At 45.3% G+C, this 24,193-nt stretch overlaps 2 protein-coding genes across 38 annotated transcripts in view; one reads left to right on the plus strand and one right to left on the minus strand.

Annotated features, from left to right (window-relative positions):
- The window catches only part of PIK3R3 (phosphoinositide-3-kinase regulatory subunit 3), a 96,668-nt gene extending 81,558 nt beyond the window's left edge, over positions 1-15,110 (plus strand). For 5 of the 6 annotated variants that reach the window (XM_015436568.4, XM_015436572.4, XM_045371783.3 and 2 more), the window contains 3 exons: positions 8,361-8,435; positions 8,902-9,072; positions 11,083-15,110. In XM_015436568.4, the coding sequence (XP_015292054.1) occupies positions 8,361-8,435; positions 8,902-9,072; positions 11,083-11,281 (445 nt within the window). In that variant the 3' untranslated portion in view covers positions 11,282-15,110. The remainder of the gene's footprint in view (positions 1-8,360; positions 8,436-8,901; positions 9,073-11,082) is intronic. The other variant, XM_065533574.2, reaches the window with a different exon arrangement.
- Positions 15,111-19,104: 3,994 nt separating this feature from the next.
- Positions 19,105-24,193, minus strand: part of MAST2 (microtubule associated serine/threonine kinase 2) — a 257,201-nt gene continuing 252,112 nt past the window's right edge. For 25 of the 32 annotated variants that reach the window (XM_074007746.1, XM_005543504.4, XM_005543503.4 and 22 more), the window contains 7 exons: positions 23,739-24,022; positions 23,445-23,639; positions 22,627-22,853; positions 22,313-22,435; positions 21,279-21,415; positions 20,953-21,146; positions 19,105-20,682 (listed from right to left, as the gene is read on the minus strand). In XM_074007746.1, the coding sequence (XP_073863847.1) occupies positions 19,163-20,682; positions 20,953-21,146; positions 21,279-21,415; positions 22,313-22,435; positions 22,627-22,853; positions 23,445-23,639; positions 23,739-24,022 (2,680 nt within the window). In that variant the 3' untranslated portion in view covers positions 19,105-19,162. The remainder of the gene's footprint in view (positions 20,683-20,952; positions 21,147-21,278; positions 21,416-22,312; positions 22,436-22,626; positions 22,854-23,444; positions 23,640-23,738; positions 24,023-24,193) is intronic. The other 7 variants (XM_005543505.4, XM_074007695.1, XM_074007688.1 and 4 more) reach the window with 1 other exon arrangement.

The following is a 24,193-nucleotide window of genomic DNA, read 5'->3' on the forward strand; positions in this document are numbered from 1 at the left end:
ACATGCCCAGAGATTGGAACTGTGGCAGAAGAGTTTCAGTAGAGGAAGATTTAAGATGATTTTTCTTTTTTCTGAGACGGAGTCTCACTGTGTCACCTAGGCTGGAGTGCAATGGCATGATCTCAGCTCACTGCAACCTCCACCTCCTGGGTTCAAGTGATTCTCCTACCTCAGTCTTCCGAGTAGCTGGGAATACAGGCATGCACAACCATGCCCAGCTAATTTTTGTATTTTTAGTAGAGACGGGGTTTCACCATGTTGACCAAGCTGGTCTCAAGCTCCAGACCTTAGGTGATCTACCCACCTTGGCCTCCTAAAGTACTGGGGTTACAGGCATGAGCCACTGTTCCCGGCCTAAGGTGACATTTTTTGGGGTAAACAATTACAACTACACCATGCTGAGTAGTTTTTAATAACAGCCCTCTCAAGAGATCATTTTAGTTTGCTATTGTGGCCAAAAGTCAAGCTGAGTGTATATAGCATACTGAAGAGCTTTGTAAAGAAGGCAAGGAGGTGCTCTCATCTGTAAGAAGGGTGTGTCTGCTCTTGGAATGCTCACGTGGTTCTGGTCACATCATGAAGCTGAAGAAAGGCCCAAGAAGGCTATGCTGTACACCAAAATCATGAATGGAAGTCCTTCTTTGCCCTGAAAAGCAGTAAGAAATACAAGGAATATACCATCCCAAGGGGCATGAATAAGTGTAGTGTCTTAGTCTGTTTAGGCTGCTATAACAAAATACCATAAATTGGGTAGCTTGTAAACACCATGAATTTCTCTTCTAGAGACTAGGAAGTCCAAACTCAAGGCACTGGCAGATTTGGTGTCTGGTGAGGGGTGAGGATCTGCTTTCTGGTTCATAGATGGTGCCTTCTACCTATGTCCTGGTAGAAGGAGCTAGGGGTCTCTATCAGGCCTCTTTTATAAGGGCACTAATCCCATTCCTGAGGGCTCTGCCTTTATGACCTAATCACCTCCCAAAGTCCTCACCTCCAAATACCATCACCTTGAGGGTTAGATTTTCCACCTATGAATTTTGGGAAGATACTAACATTCAGACTGTAGCATGTGACAAACCAGACCTTGGAAGTTTCTTTAATGGGTTGTATAAACTAAATACAGAAGAAAGAAAGAAAACAACAACAACAAAAAGACAACAACAACAAAAAACCATACACACCAAAAAAAAACACAAAAAACAAAATAATAACACAACAACAACAAATATAAAAGAGTTTAGATAACATCATGGATGACAAATTCATGACCTATAAGTAAGGACAACTCAAGTGTAGGGAGACACAGACAGCCATTACCTCTTTTGGAAGGGCCGCTTCCAGGAGAATAGTTTAGTGTCCCATCGTCCATGCTTTGATGTTTCTAACAGAGAATTGTCTCTGGGCTTGGTGGACTCGATCTATTCTAATACTGGAATTTATGTTGTCAGTACTGAAGGAAACTGTAGTAAAATATGTGTCTCATATTAGCGTTGCTGCATGATGCTGAGTATGATCTCTCTCTGGTCCTGTTTTAAAGGAATAGATTGGGATTCTGTGATACCTAGCTCAAGATTGTCATCAGTTCTTTAAGCCCTCTTTGGATGTGGTCATTTCCCTGACTGGCCACTGCATAGCCCACAAGGATTCTATGTGATTGTCTGCTGAGATCTAGGTGTACTGCTAGTAAGATATTCTTGAGTGTTTAAATACAGAATTTCATTGCTTAAATATAGAAAAAAAATTATATAATTCCATTTATTGGAAGCTCAAGAATAGGTAAAACCTATCTATGATGATAGAATTAAAAATAGTGATTATTTATGGTGAGGATTTTGATGGGAAAATGGGATGAGGAACCTTTAACGGTTCTAGAAATGTTCTGAATCTTGATATGAGTGGGGTTCCATGGGTTTATACATAGGTTAAAATTTATCATCAGTACACTTAAGATTAATGTGCTTTATGTGTATTATAACTCAATAAATACGTTAAGCATTTCTTAGGTATCAGTTTTTTTAAAAATTTCCTTTCAAAAAAAGGAATTTTGTTGTTAATATGCAATTCTTTTTCCTCATGAGTTTAAGGCTAGCTTTCATGATTACCATTTACCTTTTTTGGTACTGTAGACCCCTTGGTCCATGGCTTTGCTTACTGTGGTTTTGCTTTCCATGTGTTCAGGTATCCCCAGTCAGCCACAGTCTGGATAGGTGAATACAGCACAATAACACATTTTGAGAGAGACCACATTCACATCACTTTTATTCCAGCATATTGTTATATTTTTCTCTTTTATTATTAGTTATTGTTAATCCCTTACTGTGCTTAATTTATAAATTAAATGATCACAGGTATGTATGTATAGGGAAAAACAGTATATATAGGGTTTAGTACTTTCTGTAGTTTCAGGCATCTTTTTGGTTGTCTTAGAACTATTCCCCATGGATAAGCAGGGACTGCAGTATTCATAAATCAAAATTCATAAATTTAAAATAAAGAATAACAGCCATAACAATATAGGTACATAATGATGAGGGTTTTTTTAATGCATATTCTGCTTAGGGAAAAGATGAGTTTTGAGTAATATATGTACTAGGGGAGTTTGCAGATAAAGGAGTTCTATGTGGCCGGGTGCAGTGACTCACACCTGTAATCCCAGCACTTTGGGAGGCCGAGGCAGGTGGATCACCTGAGGTCAGGAGTTCGAGACCAGCCTGGCCAAGATAGTGAAACCCTGTCTCTACTAAAAATATAAAAATTAGTCAGGCATGGTGGCACATGCCTGTAATCCCAGCTAGTCAGAAGCTTGAGGCAGAATTGCTTGAACCTGGGAAGTGGAGGTTGCAGTGATCTGAGATCACCCCACTGCACTCTAGCATGGGCAACACAATGAGACTCCGTATTAAAAAAAAAAAAAAAAAAAGGAAAAAACCACAATGAGATACCATCTCACACCAGTTAGAATGGCAATCATTAAAAAATCAGGAAACAACAGGTGCTGGAGAAGATGTGGAGAAATAGGAACATTTTTACACTGTTGGTGGGACTATAAACTGGTTCAACCATTGTGGAAAACAGTGTGGCGATTCCTCAAGGATCTAGAACTAGAAATACCATTTGACCCAGCCATCCCATTACTGGGTATATACCCAAAGGATTATAAATCATACTGCTATAAAGACACATGCACACGTATGTTTATTGCAGCACTATTCACAATAGCAAAGACTTGGAATCAACCCAAATGTCTATCAGTGACAGACTGGATTAAGAAAATGTGGCACATATACACCATGGAATACTATGCAGCCATAAAAAAGGATGAATTCGTTTCCTTTGTAGAGACATGGATGAAGCTGGAAACCATCATTCTCAGCAAACTATCGCAAGAACAGAAAACCAAACACCGCATTTTCTCTCATAGGTGGGAATTGAACAATGAGATCACTTGGACACCGGAAGGGGAACATCACACACGGGGCCTATTGTGGGGAGGGGGGAGGGAGGAGGGATAGCATTAGGAGATATACCTAATGTAAATGACGAGTTAATAGGTGCAGCACACCAACATGGCACATGTATACATATGTAACAAACCTGCATGTTGTGCACATTTACCCTAGAACTTAAAGTATAATAATAAAAAATAAATAAATAGAAAAAAAAAGGAGGGTGGTGTGTTCTGGTTTTATTTTTTGTTTTTACAGCTTTATTGAGATACAGTTTACATCCCATACAGTTCACCCATTTAAAGTGTATTATTCAGTGCTTTTAGTATGTTCACAGGTATTTACAGTCATCACCAAATATTTTAGAACATTTTCATCACCTTAAAAAAAACCCTGCACCCTTTACTTATCATCCCTATTACCCCTTGCATCTAGCCCTAAACAACTGCTAATCTACTTTCTGTCTCTATGGATTTGTCTATTCTGGACATTTCATATGAATGAAAATAATGTAAAATGTACTCTTTTGTGACTGGCTTCTTTCACTTAGCATGGTGTTTTCAAAGTTTGTCTGCGTTGTAGCATATATCAGTATTTCATTCCTTTTTATGGCCAAATAATAGTCTGTTGTATAGTTATACCACATTTTGTTTAATCATCACCAGTTGGTGGGCATTTGGGTTGCTTCTGTCTTTTTGGCTATTTCAGTAATGCTGCTGTGAACATTTATATACAGGTTTTTGAATGGATATGTATTTTCATTTCTCATGGGTATATGCTGAGGAGTGAAATTCCTGAATCATATGGTAATTATCTGTGTTTCACTGAACAACTGCCCAGACTGTTTTGCGTAGTGGTTGCACTATTTTACATTCACACCAGTAGTGATAATTTGGGTTTCTTAAAGTAATGAATCATTCTTTATTTCTTTTTTTTTTGAGATGGATTTTTGCTCTTGTTGCCCAAACTGGAGTGCAGTGGTGCGATCTTGGCTCACTGCAACCTCTGCCTTCTGGGTTCAAGCAATTCTCCTGCCTCAGCCTCCTGAGTAGCTGGGATTATAGGCGTGCACCACCACCTCCAACTAATTTTTGTATTTTTAGTAGAGATGGGGTTTCACCATGTTGGCCAGGCTGGTCTCAAACTCCTGACCTCAGATGATCCACCTGCCTCAGCCTCCCAAAGTGCTGGGATTACAGGCATGGAGCCACCGCACCTGGCCTCATTCTTCAATATATTTCTGATAACTAAATTTTTATAAGCGATTTTTCTTTTTAAAGTATTGTATACATTATCCCACTTTGTTTTTTTATGTAGAGAATATGTCTGTCCATAAAATTTGGTGGAAGACAAGTTTCATTCCTTTTTTTTTTTTTTTTTTTTTTGGAGACAGAGTTTCACTCTTGTTACCGAGGCTGGAGTGCAATGGTGCGATCTCGGCTCACTGCAACCTCTGCCTTCCAGGTTCAAGTGGTTCTCCTGCATCAGCCTCCCGAGTAGCTGGGATTACAGGCATGCCCCACCACGCCCGGCTAATTTTTTGTATTTTTAATAGGAACGGGGTTTCACTGTGTTAGCCAGCCTGGTCTTGAACTCCTGATCTCAGGTGATCCACCTGCCTTGGCCTCCCAAAGTGCTGGGATTACAGGCATGAACCACTGTGCCCAGCCACATTCCTCATTTAAAATAAATAAATAAATAAATAAATCTATTTCAAGCTCCCACTGGCCTGGTTACATTAAAAATATTTAATCTCTGTTATCATTCCTACCTTCTACACAGACTGACACTTGGATCATATAAGAATGTCATCCTGAAGTAGTGTCAGAAAATTAGAGGAGCACAAGGTCTTTTGTGCCTCCCTCTTGACTGCTGAAAATTCCAAGGTGTCCTTCACAGTAATCTCATCACTGGCCACCAACAGATGCTGCATCGTAAAACCTCATTCTCCATCCAGGATGCCCTGTGCATGAGGCACTGTTTTCTGTCACCCCATTTTCTACTCAGTGAGGCTCTAGACAAGCTTCTGCTTTCTTCCAGGACCACGGCGTCAGCTTTAAAGTCGTTTTTCCTGTCCTTCTCTCTCAGGGTTTTCCCAGCTTAATCCTTTTGTCTTAGACTGAAACACAAACTCTCTTCCTCTTAAAGTGTGGTAGTCGGGCTGTAAAACCAATTAGATCTTTAGAAAGGACACTATATAATACATATTTTTTCCCTTACTTGCTGGGGTAGGGCTAGGAAAAGATATGCTAACACCAGATATTTTTTCTGTCTTGTATTTCTTAAGATTACTTTGATGTAATCTGTGGAAGTAGTGTTTTCCTTTTTTTTTTTTTTTTTTTTTTTTTTTTTTTTTTTTTTTTTTTTTTAGAAGAAATAGCTGCGCCAAAGAGAGATGGGTCCAAGACCATGCCAAAAAATACGTATATATAGTATCCTTTCTAAAAATCTAGTTGGTTTTACAACCCAGTTACCACACTAACAGAATCAGAACTGGATGTTAGGTCTTTGAATGTTTTGCCTTAGATTTTTCCTGTAGAATTTATTGCATTATTTGTGATCAGTGCATTATTCAATAACATTAAATGTGAATTAACATATTTACTAAAGTTATTAGAGGTTTTTGAAAATGGTTTTTAAAATCTAATCAGCTCCTGGCATTGTTAATAGGTTTGTAAGGACTCAGAACTAGATAAGTCTTTGAAATGGACTTTTGGGAGATTGGAAAAGCTGCCTAAGTCAGAAGGTAGGCACCATCATAAATGGAGGGTGGAGTAAAAGCAATTTTTCTTTTTCTTCTTTTTTTTTTCATTAGGAAAGTGCTAGGAAATGGGTTCCTAACACTGTGTGTGACCGAAAGAGAGGCTCAGTTTAAAGAGGTTGGTGGGTAAAAGAAAATGGGGATTCAAGAGAAAATGTGGTACATTAATTCAATTCACGCCTTTTTACCCAGTTTGCTTATTTCTTTGATAAAGAGAAGGTCAGTTTCTTTGAGGATAGAAAACTTTGGGTGATAAGAATGCTTAGAGGAGGGCATCTGGATATTTTGATGACAGACATGGTGTGGGGGAGGGGGCTTGTTACTAAATCAGTTGTATCAAGATCACATATTATCTATTTTCCAGTTTCCCTAAGCATAAAAAATGAAATCCAAGTTAACTAAAGGGCAAGTCTTACTGAGAAAGACTGTGAAATCTGTCTAACAGAACTTTAAAATTAGGTGTGATGCCAAGTTATCTTGTGTACTTGGGGTCAGAGAGAGATAGAGGATGATCCTGGAGTTGTGAAGATTTTGTTAAAAGCAGCCCACCAGCAAATATTTACTGACAGTTGAATATCTATGTGCATGTGCTGTTTTAATAATTGGTAACATAGCCACAAACAGGACAGACTTCTTTCATTACAGCAGCTTACATTTTATTGGGGAGACAGAAAAACAAATACAAATATAAAATAGGCCTGGCACAGTGGCTCACGCCTGTAATCCCAGCACTTTGGGAGGCCAAGGTGGGCGGATCACCTGAGGTCAGGAGTTCGAGACCAACCTGACCAACGTGGTGAAACCCTGTCTCTACTAAAAATACGAAAATTAGCTGGGCGTGGTGGCGCATGCCTGTAGTCCCAGCTGCAGAGGCAGAGGTGAGAGAATTGCTTGAACCCTGGAGACGGAGGCTGCAGTGAGCCGAGATCCTGCCATTGCATTCCAGCCTAGGTAACAGAGCGAGACTCCATCTCAAAACAAAAACAAAAACAAAAACCCAAAACAACCAAACAAAAATATAAAATAATGGATTTTAACTAAGTGCTATGAAGATGATAAAACAAGGTAAAGTGTAGAGAGTGACCGGGGACTGCCTTAGTTGGGACAGTTAGGGTCATCCTCCCTGAGGGGATGGTGTGTATGATAAAACCTGAATGATAGGAGCCTTGCTTAGTGGGTAATGATGAATGAAGGTGCTTTCCACTCCTCCACCCTAGTTTTAGACTGTTGGCCATCTGAAAGGAACAAAATGTGCTGGTTTACCTTATTTTACATCTAAAATACTGGTACATTTTAAGAGATACTACGATTTTGTTTTCTTTCTTTCTTTTTTTTTTTTTTGAGATCGAGTCTCGCTCTGTCGCCCACGCTGGAGGGCAATGGTGCAATCTCAGCTCACTACAGCCTCTGCCCCCTGGTTTCAAGCTTAATTCTCCTGCCTCAGCCTCCTAGTAGCTGGGATTACAGGCATGCACTACCACACCTGGCTAATTTTTGTATTTTTAGTAGAAATGGGGTTTGATTATGTTGGCCAGGCTGGTCTTGAACTCCTGACCTCAGGTGATCCACCTGCCTTGGCCTCCCAAAGTGCTGGGATTACAGGCATGAACCACTGAGCCCAGCCTGGATACTGTGATTTTCTTGGTAATGAAGTTCACTCATTAATTACTCAGATTGCCACCCTGAATTTCTTGTGGCCTGCTTAAATGCAAAAATAGATCTTGAAGTTTTTAGTTGAAATATTAAACTCAATTCAGTAGGTCACACGGAAAGTGGGTTCTCAGGCTTAGTGGAGATTGCCATCGTGACACCATGCTCACCTAACTAATGTTTTCAGAAACAAATGTCCCACTGTGAGTGCGAGTATATATGTGCTTGTGGTGGCACATCTTCCAGAAAAGAAAAATGAAAAGTGAAGGGCCTAATTTCAAGTAGCCCTTTATGTTTCTGCCTTTTTCCAGAAAAGATCAGTTCATCTTGATAGTAGTTGAAAGAAAAGTAATGAGAGACTATTTTGAGAAATCTTTGCCCACTCTTTGTGGGATTAGGAAAAACAAGAGGTGCCTAGACTCTAGAAGTATAGTCAGCTCAGACATACCTACTTTGTCCAGTCAGAGTTTGCATAGATACTGACACTGGTGTCTTTCCTCTGGCAGATGGCTCAATCACAAAGGGGTGAGACAGAAACGCCTGAATGCCTGGCTGGGAATTAAGAATGAGGATGCTGATGAGTAAGTTCTCTCTAGACCTTTTGGTCAGAGGGCTTTGTTATCAATATAAGACATGCGCCTTGTTTATACATGGTAAATATTGGTTGTCATTGTCACTTGAGGACATTGAATCTAGAACTTTGACTCTCTTTTGAATTGAATTGAATTGCCTGAAAGTACCCTATAGGCACTGGAGTTCAGAGACCTGCCTCTGAACTCAAAATCTGGATGTATAAGCTACTTTGAGTATAGCTACTCAAAATCTGGATGTAAAAGCACTGTTATTCAGATGTTCATATTTCAGCTTATTGGATGAAACATGAATTCTGTGCTTTATGCACCATAGCAAGTAATGAAGCTAACACCCAACTAATTGCAATTTTGCTTTGTCATTTGTGGTTTAAAGATTTAGAAGAGTGTTTTATTTATGAATTTGCTTTTAGATAGAAGTAACTTGTTAGAATAACAATTAACATTTAATTTTTAGGAACTATTTTATCAATGAGGAAGATGAAAACCTGCCCCACTATGATGAGAAGACCTGGTTTGTTGAGGATATCAATCGAGTACAAGCAGAGGACTTGCTTTATGGGAAACCTGATGGTGCATTCTTAATTCGTGAGAGTAGCAAGAAAGGATGCTATGCTTGCTCTGTGGTGTAAGTCTTCTCTGGGGATATAGCCTTTTGAAATCTTTTGCATTAATATGAAATCAACCCCTTGTAAAATTCAGATGAAATTAGTTAATGTACAGTAACAAGGACCCATGGCTTGGACCATAACTATTAGTACAAAAAAACCCAGCTTTATGAGAAATGATATCTGAAATTATCCTGGAGTTTTAATTTACATGGTAAGTAGATTAGGTCCTGCAGTATTGCTGTTGGATTTCAGGTATCTGTGAAAAGTAATGTGAGATCTTAAATTGGAAAAAAAAAAAAAAATCACTTAATTCTTGAGTAGTATCCTATACACCTAGTATGGTCTCCAGTGTCAGATTAGGAAAGGCTTGATTAAATAGAACTGTTTTTACTTCAGAAGGAAAACTCTATCTAAAAATTTAAATTATATATTATTCTGTTGATGTAGTGATAGGAAATGTGGACGTGTTTTCCGTAAGATAATCATGTGACTCTTTTGAGAAAAGCCCATTTTCCTTGTAATGGAAAGTGAAATTTTGGGGATAACTAACTCTGCCTCGGTCAGATTTTTGCCTGAGTGTGGAATATATTCCTTAAGAAGGCAAACATCTTCATTGACAAAAGCCACACTTAGAAAAGAGTTACGATGGTGCCAGATATACTGGGTTCAGCTCCTGGCTCTACTGCTTACTAGCTGGGTCACCTTGGGTAAATTACTTAGTCTTTGCCCAGTTTCCTTATCTGTAAAATAAGGATAATACCTACTTTAGGGTTTTTGTGAGGATTAAATGAGCTAATCTATGTCATACAATATGCTTTTAACATAAGAAGTAAATGTCACCTACTAATATGATGATGATGATGCTACTGATGGATGTGGCAGAAGGCAAACAAAGTGACAAAGTGATTGTGCCCTTAGAGGGCAAAGTGGAGAAGATAGAGGAAAGGCATTCATATTAACAGACTGCTCAGTGCTTTATGTGATCATCTTGTTTGTAGCGCTCTACTTCTGTCATGGAGTCAGAGTTTGAATCCAAGTTTACGTGGTTTCAAAACCCACATTTTTCTATTGCACCAGGGTTTTTTCATTTCACCAAATATCCAAGATGAATAGAACCACTGTGAAATAAGTATCATTAGTAGGCTGTGCACATGTGGAAGGGTTAATTCTAGTGGAGAAAGAGTGGATTGGGAGGTTTTGTGGAAAAGGCATCTGAGATGGACCTCAAAAAGATGAATGGGATGTCTTACAGTTGGAAAATGGGGGAGGAGTTGAAAAGTGCATTGGATTACTGTTATCCAAAGATAGAACTACTTGCAACATTTCATTTCTCCTTGACTTGGGCTATTCCAGTTATCTGAGTGGAAATATAGGTGAGGATGGTTCTTGTAAGACTTTGGGTCTTCTAAGAATAATAAGGAAGGCAGGAAGCCCAGTTGCTCACTCACTCAGGTTATTGGGTGGCAGCCTGTAGGTTCAGGACTTGGTTGGAGTCCTTACATAAACTGATTAATCAAAAACTACCCTTGGCTGGGCGCAGCGGCTCATACCTGTAATCCCAGCATTTTAGTAGGCTAAGGCAGGAGGATTCCTTGAGCCCAGGAGTTCACGACCTGCCGGGGCAACATAGCAAGACCCCATTTCTACTAAAAATAAAAAAGTCGCTGGGCATGTGGCTCACACCTGTAGTCCTGGCTACTTGGGAAGCTGTGGTGGGAGGATCACTTGAGCCCAGGAGTTTGAGGCTGCAGTGAGCTGTGATCAAGCCACTGTACCCTAGCCTTGGTGATAGAGTGAGACCCTGTCTAAAAAAAAAAAAAAGAAAGGAAACATTTACATTTATGGTTGTTTTAACGCCTGTATCTGTGGCCAAGTCTGTAGGGAATGGGGACGCAATTTTACAAGCTTTGCCTGGTTAACAAAAAACACTTATCTGCATAACAGTTGCTCTCAGACTTCTGGCCATTTAGTGTCCCTTTATTTATCGTTACCTACCTTACCATTTCTTCTGTGGTGTGTCATTGCAGGGCTGATGGGGAAGTGAAGCACTGTGTGATCTACAGCACTGCTCGGGGCTATGGCTTTGCAGAGCCCTACAACCTGTACAGCTCTCTGAAGGAGCTAGTGCTCCATTACCAGCAGACATCCTTGGTTCAGCACAACGACTCCCTCAATGTCAGGCTTGCCTACCCTGTTCATGCACAGATGCCCTCGCTGTGCAGATAAAGAGGAAGTGGGAAGAGAGGTGGTTCTCTGGCATTTTTTTCTACAGTTTTTATTAGACTACGATGAGGGCATTCTTTCTACATAGACTGCTTGTTTTGCACAAGAAGTGATTCTGTGAATGTGAAGTGGAGAGGCCGAGCAGCAGCCGGCCGGGATGGGGGCATTAGAGGCCTGAGGTTCTCTAGGACTCAGCCATGCCGCTGCACTGACATACTAAGCTGGAAGCAGATGTTTTTTTGAAAGTCTATTTCATTGGGGTTTTTGTTTTGTTTAGCCAGGCACCCTCAACAGAATATTAGGCTTGATGGTTATAGTGGGTGGGGTTGTATTTGGAAGCCTCTGAAGAGGCCATGTCTTTTTTAAATCCTTAACTCTTGAGAGTGCAGCAGGGGCATGGCTCTGCTGGGAGTTCTGTTTTGCTTTGGCAGTCTCTCTTCCCCCCACGAAGAAGGCTGTTTTGGTTTTGTGATAGAATGGGATTTGATGAAAAAGACAACCAAAGGAAAATGGGAAGGCTTGGGATTTCATTCAAACAATCTAAGCCAAGATGATAAAAAAAAAAAAACCTTCAACTGAAGGTACTTTATTTCTTACCAACATAATTTAGGCTTCAGCATCTCATCAGCCCCTCCCTTTAAAGAGGTATTATGTTCAGAAGCCAACAAAACAATGTTTGTTGCCAGACCAATGTTTGATGGAAAAACGTAGCACTCATAGATGAATGTATACTTCTGTACCAAAACTTGAACATAAAAAGACTAGAAATTGTGAGTTTTAGCAAACACTAAAATTGGTCAGTGTAACCCCTTCTGTCCTGCCTGTTTCTCTGAGATGAGAAATAGCATTCTTTTTGTGGGGATGGTGAGTTTTGAATCATAAAATGAAGTTGGTGCTTGTGTGGTGTTTCCTTAGCCTAAAGAATGATCTATTGTTTGAAATCTTTGTAACTTGTTTGTATGAGTCAAGAAAAGGTGCAATCCAGTGCTTTTAGATGGCTTGATATACCAAATAACAATATAGAACAACATTATTATATGTGCTTTCCAAGTTTAAAGGCCCTGCAGAAATAGTAAACATGATTTAATTTCCCTTCATCTCCCCCTCCTTTGCTGGATGGGGTTTTGGGAGCTACAGGTTGCTAAGGAGGGGAGTCAGATTGTGGTCAGGGGCCTCAGTAAATCACAGACCCAGGGGCCCTGTGGTCCGGGTGAGAGTCATACCACATTACACATGTGCTTCCATACAGTGGTTTCTGAAGCTTTTGCAGGGAGAGAAGATGGCTTAGTGTTTAGACTGTTAGTAGAAGCCATCTGGAAGCTTTTCTCTTTGCCTTTTTTTGTGATCCTGCCATAAAGGCTATGTGCAGTCTGCCCTCATGCTCCAGTGGCCTTGATTTTAGGCCAGGAATCTTCTGCTCCATGTGGCTTAAGCCTTCCAGCTGAGTGAAGCTAGGCAAATGGAGTGGGGGCAGGCATCTATTCCTGCCCCCATCATGCCCCACACCCATCAATCAGTCAACACTCATTTGACAAATAGAGTCCAGCTGCCTCTGAGCCAATCCCGGAACCATAATAGGCTCAGAGTGAGTTAGCTGTTTGAACCCAAAGCTGTGCAGTCAGGCATCCTGGCTGAGCTAGAGAAGCCAGTACCTGCCTCTTGGTTTATAAGGTTACAGCTAGGAAAGCTCTAGTTTTGGGGGTGAAAGAAAAATATAACTTTACCTGAGCACTCATTTCCGTGACAGCGTCTAAAATATGGACCATGATGTAGACATAGATTTATAAATTTGGAGAAACCTCCAGTTACTAGCGATGAGGATAGGAAGGGAAGTGCTTATCTTTGGCTTTTTCTTGGTTACATTGCAGTTTCAGGATTGGGTGAGACAGAGACAAATGAACCCCCCTCTAAAGTAATTTAACTAATAGCCAGCACATCCCTTCTCCAAACTGTCGATTGAAATCTTACTGAAAGTTTTACTGAGTAATGCCAAGCTAATTGCTGCTGGGCACACCTGCATGGCTTTGCACCTGGTGTTGAACCTGCTGAAGCAGGTGGATGCTCGATTACGTGTAAGGAATCCCTCCTGTCTGGTACTAACATTTCAGTGTGTTCTGAGTGTCTTTTAAACCAAAATGGAAATACAGATACATGCCTGTAGTATTCAGTGTGTCTGCTCCTTTTTGGGCAGACACAGAGGGTGTGCAGGGAGAGACCAAGTACCATCTTTATCTACACTTGGGCTGGCTTGTGGAGAAGGGCTGCTTTTTTTTCAGTCCTACATTCCTTCATTTTTTTTTTCTTTTGTTTTTCGTTCTTGAATTCATTGTTTTGTGGGATCTAAGACCCAGGGGTCATTTGAGAGGTTTGACAGTATCTTTTCTGACCAGTTGCCACATGACTTGCTTGACCCTGAGCCAGTGGAAATGGCATAGTGACCAGTCTACTACCCACTGAGCCTGGTGTGTAGAGGGGGATAGGGTAGCAAGGTGCATCTCTACGCCCGTGACTTGAGAGGAGATCTTGGCCTCTTTCATGAGAATCTAGTGCTGTTTCCTGTCCCATGATCTGGACCCTGGGACTATCTGTTTTGGCATCTTAACTGCAGTTTCAATGAGGCAGAGGGCAAAGAGAGACCAAGATCAGAGGGGCTCATTATACCCCTGGCTGGAGAACCCAACTACTGACATGAAAGCAGCTTGGGGCTGGCTGGACACAGGTACTAGGCCCATCGTTTTCAGGTGAAGCTTTCATCACAGAACAGTGCCATCTCCACCTGGCCATAGATGCCATGCCATGATTCAGGCCTGGATAGGCTGCCTGTGTCCTTACCACTGATCTGGCCAAGTCTCGGCAACTGGGCGAGACTCCATCTCAAAAAAACAAAAAAAAAACTTGTTTACTTGGCAGAAAAAGTATGATTGGCTATGAATTCCCTTACCTTCCTACCACCAAACCTACAACCTTATCTACATCTATATAACTATTCTCCCTCCCACCTGTTAAATTACAATAGTTGCCTCCAACTAAAGCCAGCCCTCCACATGTATTTTGGAATCTATTTTCTTCCACCTTAGGAATCTCCCAAGATTAAGATCAATTCTTTCTCTACTTCAACTGGATCATCTCCATTGATATTTAAACATGGTTTCACTCCCTCTCCAAGCCTTGATGGGACCTCCACTTACTTTAGGCCTCATGTGCTGTGAAGAAGCTTTGAGAGCCAATGTGGTGTCTTCCACAGGTCTCCTCTTTTTGCTGCAAGGAATCAGCCCCATGTATTCTCTGAAACTGAGAATTGCACCTGGACAATTCCTGTTTTCTAAGGTGGTCTCTGCTGCTAGTTAAGAACCCAGAGTAGGCCTCTGTGAGGCTTCAGTGGTCTCAGAAACCAGAGGGTCCAGATAGGGGGCCTGCTTGGGCCCTCTGTGGCCAACTGCTCAACCCTGCTTTAGCTCCAGCCACTTGTGGCAAACAACCCCGTTTCCTTACAAATTCCAGCATGTGTCTTTGGTGCCCTGTTACTTGTGAAAATTTATTCTGTCTTCGATGTAGTCCAAAAAAAATTCATGTAGTTTTTACGTAAAAATATCTGACTCCCAAGAAAGCCAATTGTATGTCTTGTGATGGGACAGTTCATATGTAGTTCCTAGACCACTTTGCAAATTGTTCTTGTCACCAGATGTGTTCAGACATTGCTGTGCAATTGTGGGGGAGGGTAGGGGGAAAGGCGAGAGGAGTTACTTATTGGTCTTTTTGTTTTATAACCTTCCCCAAGAGGGGACAGTCTGGCCAACTTGCTCCGGTAATGCAATAAACACATTGCAATAAAGTAATTTTTTGTCTTCATGCTATGAAAGGGTGGGCTGGGGGCAGAGTGGGGGTCAAGAGAGAAAAGTACTCAGGTGTTGAACAGCCCTTGAAACTTCCAAACCTTCTCTCCAGTAAGCGCCAAAAGACTAGTACTTGGGCTGAACTGGGGCAACCAATGGGGCAACCAAAGGCTCTTTTCTTCCTAGGGGAGGACATCCACTCCAACCAGGCATGATGCCAGAGTCCTGTCCACCGAACACAGACACAGGGAGTCTCAGATATTGACTCAGAAAATTAAAACTGAATGCCATTTCCTCCACACCTCACTGCCCACTCCTGACTAATAAGCTGTTTATTGGTTCTCATATTTCTACCCAGAATGAAAAGTGTTTCCACATTCTACTCTGGGGGAGGGGGAAATGGACCCAGCTTTATAGTCTCTCCCCTTGTTGCCCCAGGCCCTTGTCATCTCCTACCAAGGCACACTGTTGAGCTTCCTGTATTCTGGGAATGTAATGAGCAAACATGTGATGACCTCTTGTTGCATAGGATATTGCAGCACTCATCCATGTCTCAGGCCCCACCCATGTGTAGTCAATTACAAATAAGTCAGATTGGGCAGGGAACAGCCTGTTCTAAGTGACCTTGTCTATGTCTTTTCTCCCCACTACACTTTAGCTACACAGCATCCCAAGACCACTGCTAGGAACTATGGATTTCTCCTGATCCCAGGGTTGTTCATACTTCTGTGTTTAGGATGCTCAGATTTCTATCTCCTTCCCAGTTCTTTCTTCTGAACCCTACCTGCTGGCTGGATATTTCCACTGGGCTCCTGGGTGGGTGTCTCACCGACACTTCAAACTTGTTTACTTGGGGCTGGGTGTGGTGGCTCATGCCTGTAATCCCCGCACTTTGGGAGGCCTAGGCGGGCGGATCACCTGAGGTCAGGAGTTCGAGAACAGCCTGGCCAACATGGTGAAACCCCGTCTCTACTAAAAGTACAAAAATTAGCTGGGCGTGGTAGCATGCACCTGTAATCCCAGCTACTCGGGAGGCTGAAGCATAATTGCCTGAACCTCGGATGCAGGGGTTACAGTGGGCCAAGGCCGCACCATTGTACTCCAGCCTGGGCAACTGGGCGAGACTCCATCTCAAAAAAACAAAAAAAAAACTTGTTTACTTGGCAGAAAAAGTATGATTGGCTATGAATTCCCTTACCTTCCTACCACCAAACCTACAACCTTATCTACATCTATATAACTATTCTCCCTCCCACCTGTTAAATTACAATAGTTGCCTCCAACTAAAGCCAGCCCTCCACATGTATTTTGGAATCTATTTTCTTCCACCTTAGGAATCTCCCAAGATTAAGATCAATTCTTTCTCTACTTCAACTGGATCATCTCCATTGATATTTAAACATGGTTGGTTGGTTCTCATTCTACTCCCCCAATCCCTACTCAATCATCCCATAAATCTTTATTTCTTTTCTCCTCTTCAAAGCCAAGCCTTTGGAAAGAGCTGTCTTAAATATCCTTATTTCCTCATCTCAAGTATTTCAGTACTGGTTCCACCACTGTTTGAAACTGCTTTTGTTGATGCCTTCAATAACCATCACTGTTAACTATCCTCTCCATGGAAAGCTCCTTCGTGGAGTCTTATTACAACTCATTAATCTAATATTCTTCTGACATCTGACTGTTCTTTTACATCTCCTGGATTCCTTCAATTCTCACTTAACGCCATTTTACCTGGCAGTTTTATCCACAGTCATGAATCCACCCACCATCTCTAGGCCAATTACCTCTGTTTATTTCACTTGCCCAGACCTCTATTGGAAGCTACTTCATATTTAGCTTATGGAATGCAGCACTGAACTACTTAGCCCTGGTTCTCTTCCTTGTTTCTTATTTCGGTGAATGGAAATACAATTCATCTGGTTATGTAAGTCAGAAATGTAGTCAGTCATCATCCCCGATAGCCCTCTGCTTCATATCTAAAGCCCTTCACCAAGTATCAATCAAAACACCACTTCTAAGTTCACTGCTTCACTACCATCTGCATCCTTCATCCTGGAAGGCCCCCCTTCTTCCATGCTTGTCCCCCTCAAATCCATTCTGATTATAGCAACCAGGCATCTTTTCAAAATACAAATCGGAACCTGTGGCAAACAATTACTAAGTCTCCATTGATCTTAGGGTGAATTACAAAATTAGATGGTCTGGCTTCTCCCTGATTCGGGATCTCATTCCCCACCTTCAACTTCTTTTCACTGGCTCTACCCCCTCAGCTAGTGCCAGTAACTCAGGACTTCTTCCTCATCCTGCGTATGTTCCCTGGACAGTCCTCATCTCTTGTGGCTTTCATTGCCTTCTACTGCCTGATGGCTCCCAAATCTAGATGTCCAGCTTCCTACCCTTTCCTTCCTTACCTCCTCACTGTTGCTGTTCTAGTTCACACCGCACTACCTCATCCTCTGTGGTACCCTCACTCCACTCCAGCCTCTCTATACTGCAGCCAGAGTGATCTTCCTAAAACAGAAGATAATACCACTTCCCTGAAGTTACCTTTCAGGAACTCTTCACTACCCCCACCAGTTTCTCAAAGGGAACACTACTGACACTTGGGGCAATTGCCCGATGTGGTATAGGATGTTTAGCATCTCTGCTTCCTCTTCCCATCCCCATTTCCAACCCTCTAGGAGGGCAGTTCCCAACATCCTTTTCACCTGTGGTGTGCTGCTCCTGAGATCCCTATATGCACGGGGCACTTGCTCCCTCAGCCATGCCCCTGCCATCCTCCAGCTCACAACCTGTAATCTGTCTGCCAAGGCCCCGGTACATTAGCCCAGAGTCTACTGTGAATGAATGAAGAAGTGAAGAGAGGACTAGAAGGCTGAGGGGCCAAATATCTGCACAAATGGGCTCTGCCACTGTGGATACAGTGTGCCCTCTGGTGGCCACCGCCTTCCCAGGCAATGAGCCTCCTAACACTTCTTCAGGCCTAGGCACTGGATTGTGGGACGATCAGTGCAACCAGTGCAAGACAGTTTCTCAAGTCTTCCACCACTATGGAGACAAAGCCTTGGTACTCTGCCAAGCCCCACTGCCTGCCCTGTGATGCCACCTCCTGACTCCCCTGGCTGTGGTCCCACTTATTTCCTCCCCCTTCCTCCTGCACTACCCATCAAATGAAGTTTTACTCAATGAGGGCTGCGCACACGATGTCCATCCACCTGCAATGCTGAGGCCTCTACCTGCAACAGCCCAGGAAGAGCTCACTGGCAACAATCATGAAGGTTTTCTTACTAAATATGACTGGCAGCTTTGTTTTCATCTCACCCTCACCTCGGCATTTATCAAGTAACTTCTCCGTCCATTTTAAAAACTCTTTCCTCCTGTGGACTTTATGACTCTTGGGCTGTTCTGTCTTCGATCTCAAACACACCCAAAGTTAAACTGCCTCCTCTCACTTCTTCCCCTCATTTCCTGGCTGAGGCAATCCAAGTTAGGAGACACATGTGAGTTCTGGAGTCCAAGGGAAACCTAGGTTCTAACCCCAGTTCTACCCAAGCTGTATTACCATGGCCATCAAAGCCTGAGTGCCCTTATCTATAAAGAAGGAATTTTAGTTGCTACATGGTATTTTCTGGTTCCCCATCACCTTCACAAAGTCATCTCCTGGAAGACCATTAGACATGGCCCTTGCCTCACTTGCCAGACCCACTTCTACTTTGAATTATCTTTGGTTCCTTGAATATACCAGGTATACTGTATGTGCTAAATGTTGCCTGGACAGCCTTTCTTAAACCAGCCTCCACCCTTGCCACACCCAGCAACTACTACGTATCATCTGTTCTTCATGTTTGAGCTCAAATGTCACAGCCTTTGGGAAGTCAAGCTGGGTTAGGTGGCCCTCCCCTGATGGTGGAAACTGTTTTATTCCCAGCAGCAACACAGGACCTAGTTACATGTGGGTTGACCGAAGGAAAACAAGCAAACAAAAGACATAACGATGGTTTCCAGGAGTATATATTACACAGGTCTGAGTGCAAGAAATGGCAAACAACTGCTATGTTTGCTTTAAAAGCTCATCTGGAACCAATGCCAAATCCCGATGCTTTTGATGGCCCCCTGGTTCTTGGCCCCTCCAGAGGAGGCTGGACTCAGACTCCTGGGTGAGGGGGCAGCCTTGGCATGGAACGTCCTGCCTTCTGTCACCTGAGGCATCAGGCACTTGGGTGATGCTCAGGGCTGGATCCTCTTTCACTGCTTGTGCACACTCAGACTCCCATAGCCAGCCCTGGCTGGGATCCTCACAAGGTGGACGGGCACTGGGTGGCTGTGTCTTCCCCTGCTCCCTGGGAGACAGGTTCTTAGGGTGGGCTGGAGTTGTGGTTTCCAAATCCTGGAGGTTGACTAGCCCACCTGCCATGGTTGCCTTTCTGCTTGGGGATGCCCTGTCCGGGCCCTCAATATGGAATTTCCAGGACCACATGCCCAGCTTCCCAGAGGTGGAGCTGGGAGGAGAGCAACTGCTGGTGGGGGTGAGTCCTGAAGTGCTGGAAGAAAGTGCTGCTAGTGCCTGGGTGTGGAGGTGCTGAGCCTTCCAGCAACCTTCAGAAGGGATGGGGTCTGTGGCTCCAGACCTACCCAGGTTGGGGCCTGGTGAGGAGGAGCTGGCAGCCTCCTCAATGGCTTGTGGGCTCCGAAGCCTCCTGTGGGGACTGCTGGGACTTTCCCTTCTGGGAGGCCCCAGTGTGATCCCTGTCAATAGGCTTGGGACCACTGGGCCCGGGCTCCTAGGGTCTCTGGATGGGAAAGTTTCCTCTTCCCCACTCTCTTCTGTTCCTTTGGGGGCCACACTCTGGCTCACTGCTGGGTGAGGTGCCAGGCTCAGCTCCTGCGCACCCTGGCTGTTCTCAGGCCCCTCCTCGGTGTCGTCCTCTGAGGAGTCCACCTCACGAATGGCTTCTTGCTTCTGCAGCGACTCCCGTCGTTCAGCTCGGTCCTGCCGGAGGGTGCCTAGGGCCCGTGAGGGAGCAGGCTGCAGCACCCCCTTCCCTGGCAGGGCCCCCTTGCCAGACAGCACACCCCTGGCTCCAACTACCTCCAGAGGGCTCACTTCCCTGGGCGGCAGTTCCTTCTTTAGCTCAGAGTGGGGCAGGTCAAGGCTGTGCTTGCGAGAAGTGGCTAGCTTCTTCTCAGAAGCGGCAAGTGCTGCTGCCAGTTTCTCAGCTGACTGCACCCTCTTGAGTAGTGGTGAACGGGGTGGCTCCGCACTCTTGGGCCGCGAGAGTTGTCTGCCCAGGGGAGGTGACAAGTGAAGCTTTGTGGGAAAGGCCTGGGCTACATGGCCAGACAGGGGTGATGGGGACCGCTGAGGTGAAGCTGCTGGGGGTGGGGGAGAAGGGGTGTGGGCCAGTGGTGACAGTGGGATGCTGCCTGCTGACTTGCGCCGCGGAGAGCGGTACTGGCGTTGGAGCTTGGGTGCCAGACCGTGGAGGGAGCTGGGCCGTGTGTGCCCAGAGCCGGCTGGGGAACTGGGCACGCTGGAGCTGGGGGAGCTGCTCTGTGATGAATTCCCTCCCACTTTGTACAGAGACAGACAGACAGACAAAAGCAGAGCAGTGTTAGCTGTTAGAAGTGACGAAGGGCAAGACAGGGCTTAGCCCTGTTATGTCCCAGAAACCAAGCTACCCCCTTCCCCATCAATTAATTCCTCCCCAAGACTACAGGATCTTCCAGGGGGCGGCTGAATGAGAGATTCAGAGTGGGTCTGTGACAAGCACACAGGGTCTAGGACTCTCCTATTTCCCAGGGGTTGTTTCTGACAGTTTTCTGTCAGGGAGCCCTTCGTACCTGAATGCACAGCATCGGGGGTCACCCGGTAGCCTTGAGTGGGAGATCGGGGGGAAAGGCTGTGGCTGTGTGTGGGAGAGCCTGGCCCACTCTCCCCTGATGACAAGGAGCGGTTAAGGGAAGAAAGGCTGCGGCTGGTGTGGAGCAGGGATACTTGCTTAGCGATCTTGCGGAACAGGGAGCTCCTTTTTCTGCTGTGGGGATAAGGGTCAAAGGCTGAGTCAATGCAGAGAGCACAGCACACCCTGGGCCCAGGGCCAAGGCACCCAGCACGTACCAGCACTCATGTGGCTCAGAGAAAACCCTCTGGACTGCACCTGGCTCACCTTTCTTGCCCATCCTTGCCGCGGCCCCTCTTGCTCCTTCGGGCCATCTTGGCCTTGTAGCTGCCCTTCCGCGCTGGCCCCACTTTAATGGATGTGTTCTCCAGGGGAGTTGTTGAAATGGCCACCTTGTTTCCACTCTGGGGAGCAGAGCATGAGGCCTAGGCTAAGCTGGAGCCATATGCTTCCCTCCTGGCATGGCTATACCACAGCATCAGCTTTTGCCCCTGCACCAACACATCTGAACCACAGGCCTGTATTATTCTGTCTTCACAGATGAGGAAATGTCTCCCATTGGAGCCCCAGAGTAGTCTGGGTAAGAAGGTAGAGAACAGGCTAACCCATCCCATTCTGCAGCCCTACCCACAGCTCAGAAGGATCCCTGGGCCTTAGTCAGGGAGGGTGCCGCCTTGTGGAGAAAACTCTCTGTTGTGCCACATTCAAGTTCTGTGTGTACCTACATCTATTTTTTTTTTTTTTTTAAAGACAGAGTCTCACTCTGTCACTCAGACTGGAGTGCAGTGGTGCAATCTCAGCTCACTGCAACCTCTGCCTCCTGGGTTCAAGCGATTCTCCTGCCTCAGCCTCCCAAGTAGCTGGGATGACAAGTGCCTACCACCACACTTGGCTAATTTTTGTATTTTTTAGTAGAGATAGAGTTTTGCCATGTTGGGCAGGCTGGTCTCAAACTCCTGACCACAGGTGATCTACCCACCTCGGCCTCCCAAAGTGCGGGGATTACAGGCGTGAGCTACCGTGCCCAGCCATTTTTTTTTTTTTTTTGTATTTTTAGTATAGGCAGGGTTTCACCACATTGGCCAGGCTGGTCTCGAACTTCTGGTCTCAAGTGATTCACCTGCCTCAGCCTCCCAAAGTGTTGGGATCACAGGCAGGAGCCACCGCGCCCGGGCTGTGTGTACCTACATCCATACTCGGTGTAGGTGTGTGTGCACCCAACTCACCCACTCCCCTAACTGCCATCACAGACTCACAGGCCGAGGTCATTCAGGGACCATGCGGGCAGCACTTGCACTAACCTTCAGGATCAGCTCCACCACCTCCGTGTGCACCAGCCCATGCACAGGTTCCCCATTGACATGGGTGATGAGGTCGCCTTGACGAAGCCCTGCCTCGCTGGCCGGACCTCCGTCCTCCACGTGCTGCCCCAGGAAGAGAATAATACTCAGACTGGAGCCTGAACACGAAGTATGGGGCTTGGTTCTGCACATTAAGCTGTGAGCCCCTTCACCACCACCCTTTGACCCCCGAGCAGGGACAGATGGGCTCCACAAAGGGGAAGCCGGAAGGATGATGAAGCTGGGAGACAGCAGGTCTGGATGGTCAGACATACCCACACCATGTGGTGCACGGTGTAGACGTCGGAGTCACCCATGTAGACGCGAATGGCCCGCAGGGTGAAGCCATACTTCTTGCCAGCTCGGTGGATGATGATGGGAGGCCTCACGCTGCCAAGGGCTGGCAAGAAGTCCCTGCTTGGAGAAGAGTCCCGGGATGACGGGTTGGACGACTGAGAATGTGGGGACATGGGGCTGGCCAGCGGGGAGCAGGTGTGGTGTTCTAGAGAAGGAGAAGCCAGGACTTAGTGGGTCAGAGGGCCTTGGCCTGGCCCACGGTCCAGTCTGTTGATTTCAGCACAACTCTAGTCACAGAGCCTGAGCCCAGGTCCATGTTCTCCACAGCCCCTGACCTGTGAAGCCCTCTCCTGTGCCCAGACCCCAAGAGACAGTGGTGGTGATGAGAAATGGCAGCTAGCATTATGTATCAGGGACTATGTAAGCTTATCATACATATTTAAATGTCACAATTAACTGATGAGCTGGCCACTATTATATCCACATTTCTGGATGAGAAACTTGAGGCTTAGAGGAGTTAAGCAACTTGCTCAAGGTCAAAAGCCTGTTAGTGATGGAGCCAGGATTTAAGTGTGAGCTCTCTGCCCCAAAGCCTGCACTTGTGACATGGTGCTGTCCTGCCTTCTGGCACATGTATATATACACAACCCCAGACACCAATACACACCTTCAGAGACCACAGTCTCTGAGATCCCTGCTTAATACATATACACCTGCCATGTGCAGAACCTTGCCAAGGCCTAGAGATTCTAAGGCCCTTCCTATGAGTTTTATCCCAGCTCCCCAGGGGCCTCACCCGAAGGAATGAGGAGTGAGAGGGCTGTGGCTGAGGCAGACTTGATCACTTTGTTGACAGGGCGAGTGGTGCGCTTCTCTGTTGAGTCCCCAGAGAGCAGCCGGTGGCGGGCCCTACGCACAGCCAGGTCACTGATGGCCTTGGCTGTGGCTCCCTCAGCCAGCTGCGGGGTCCCACGGCCTCTGGTCTCCATAGCTGTAGGCCCAAGGGAGCAGTGAGACCGCGATGCTGCTGAGCTTCCCCGCCCTGCAGTATCCTCCAGCTTAGGGCCTTTGGCCGCCCACTGGGCCATACCTGGACTGGAACCACTGCTCCGGCCAACAGCTTCCTCATCCAGCTTTGGCCGCTGCTCCCCTGAGCGTTCAGCAACAGGCCCAGAGGCCCCCTCTCCAGAGGGGGGAGTCAGGACCCATATCCCCTCCTGCGGTTGCCTCCTGAGGGCGCTGCTGGCCTCCTCAGGGCCCTCGGGGAACCGAGGCGCATCCAGGAGGCCTGAGCAGCGGCGTCGCACTGTCATGGGAGGGCTGGAGTCACTCTCTGTGTGGGACGACTCAGACACCGACAGCCGCTTCCGTAATCTATGAGACACAAGGCCTGGGGTGAGATGGCCCAGGTGGTCCCCCTCCTCCTGCGAGGTCTCCTCAGGGGCACACAAGGGTTATAGTAACAGAATTTTCCTCCGCAGACATTCCTCTAAGAGTCACCCTTGTGAATGCCCCTCACTGCCACCTGCACTCCTCCGCGGCATC

This window comes from Macaca fascicularis, chromosome 1 (genome assembly GCF_037993035.2).
Source record: "Macaca fascicularis isolate 582-1 chromosome 1, T2T-MFA8v1.1".
Lineage (NCBI taxonomy): Eukaryota > Metazoa > Chordata > Mammalia > Primates > Cercopithecidae > Macaca > Macaca fascicularis.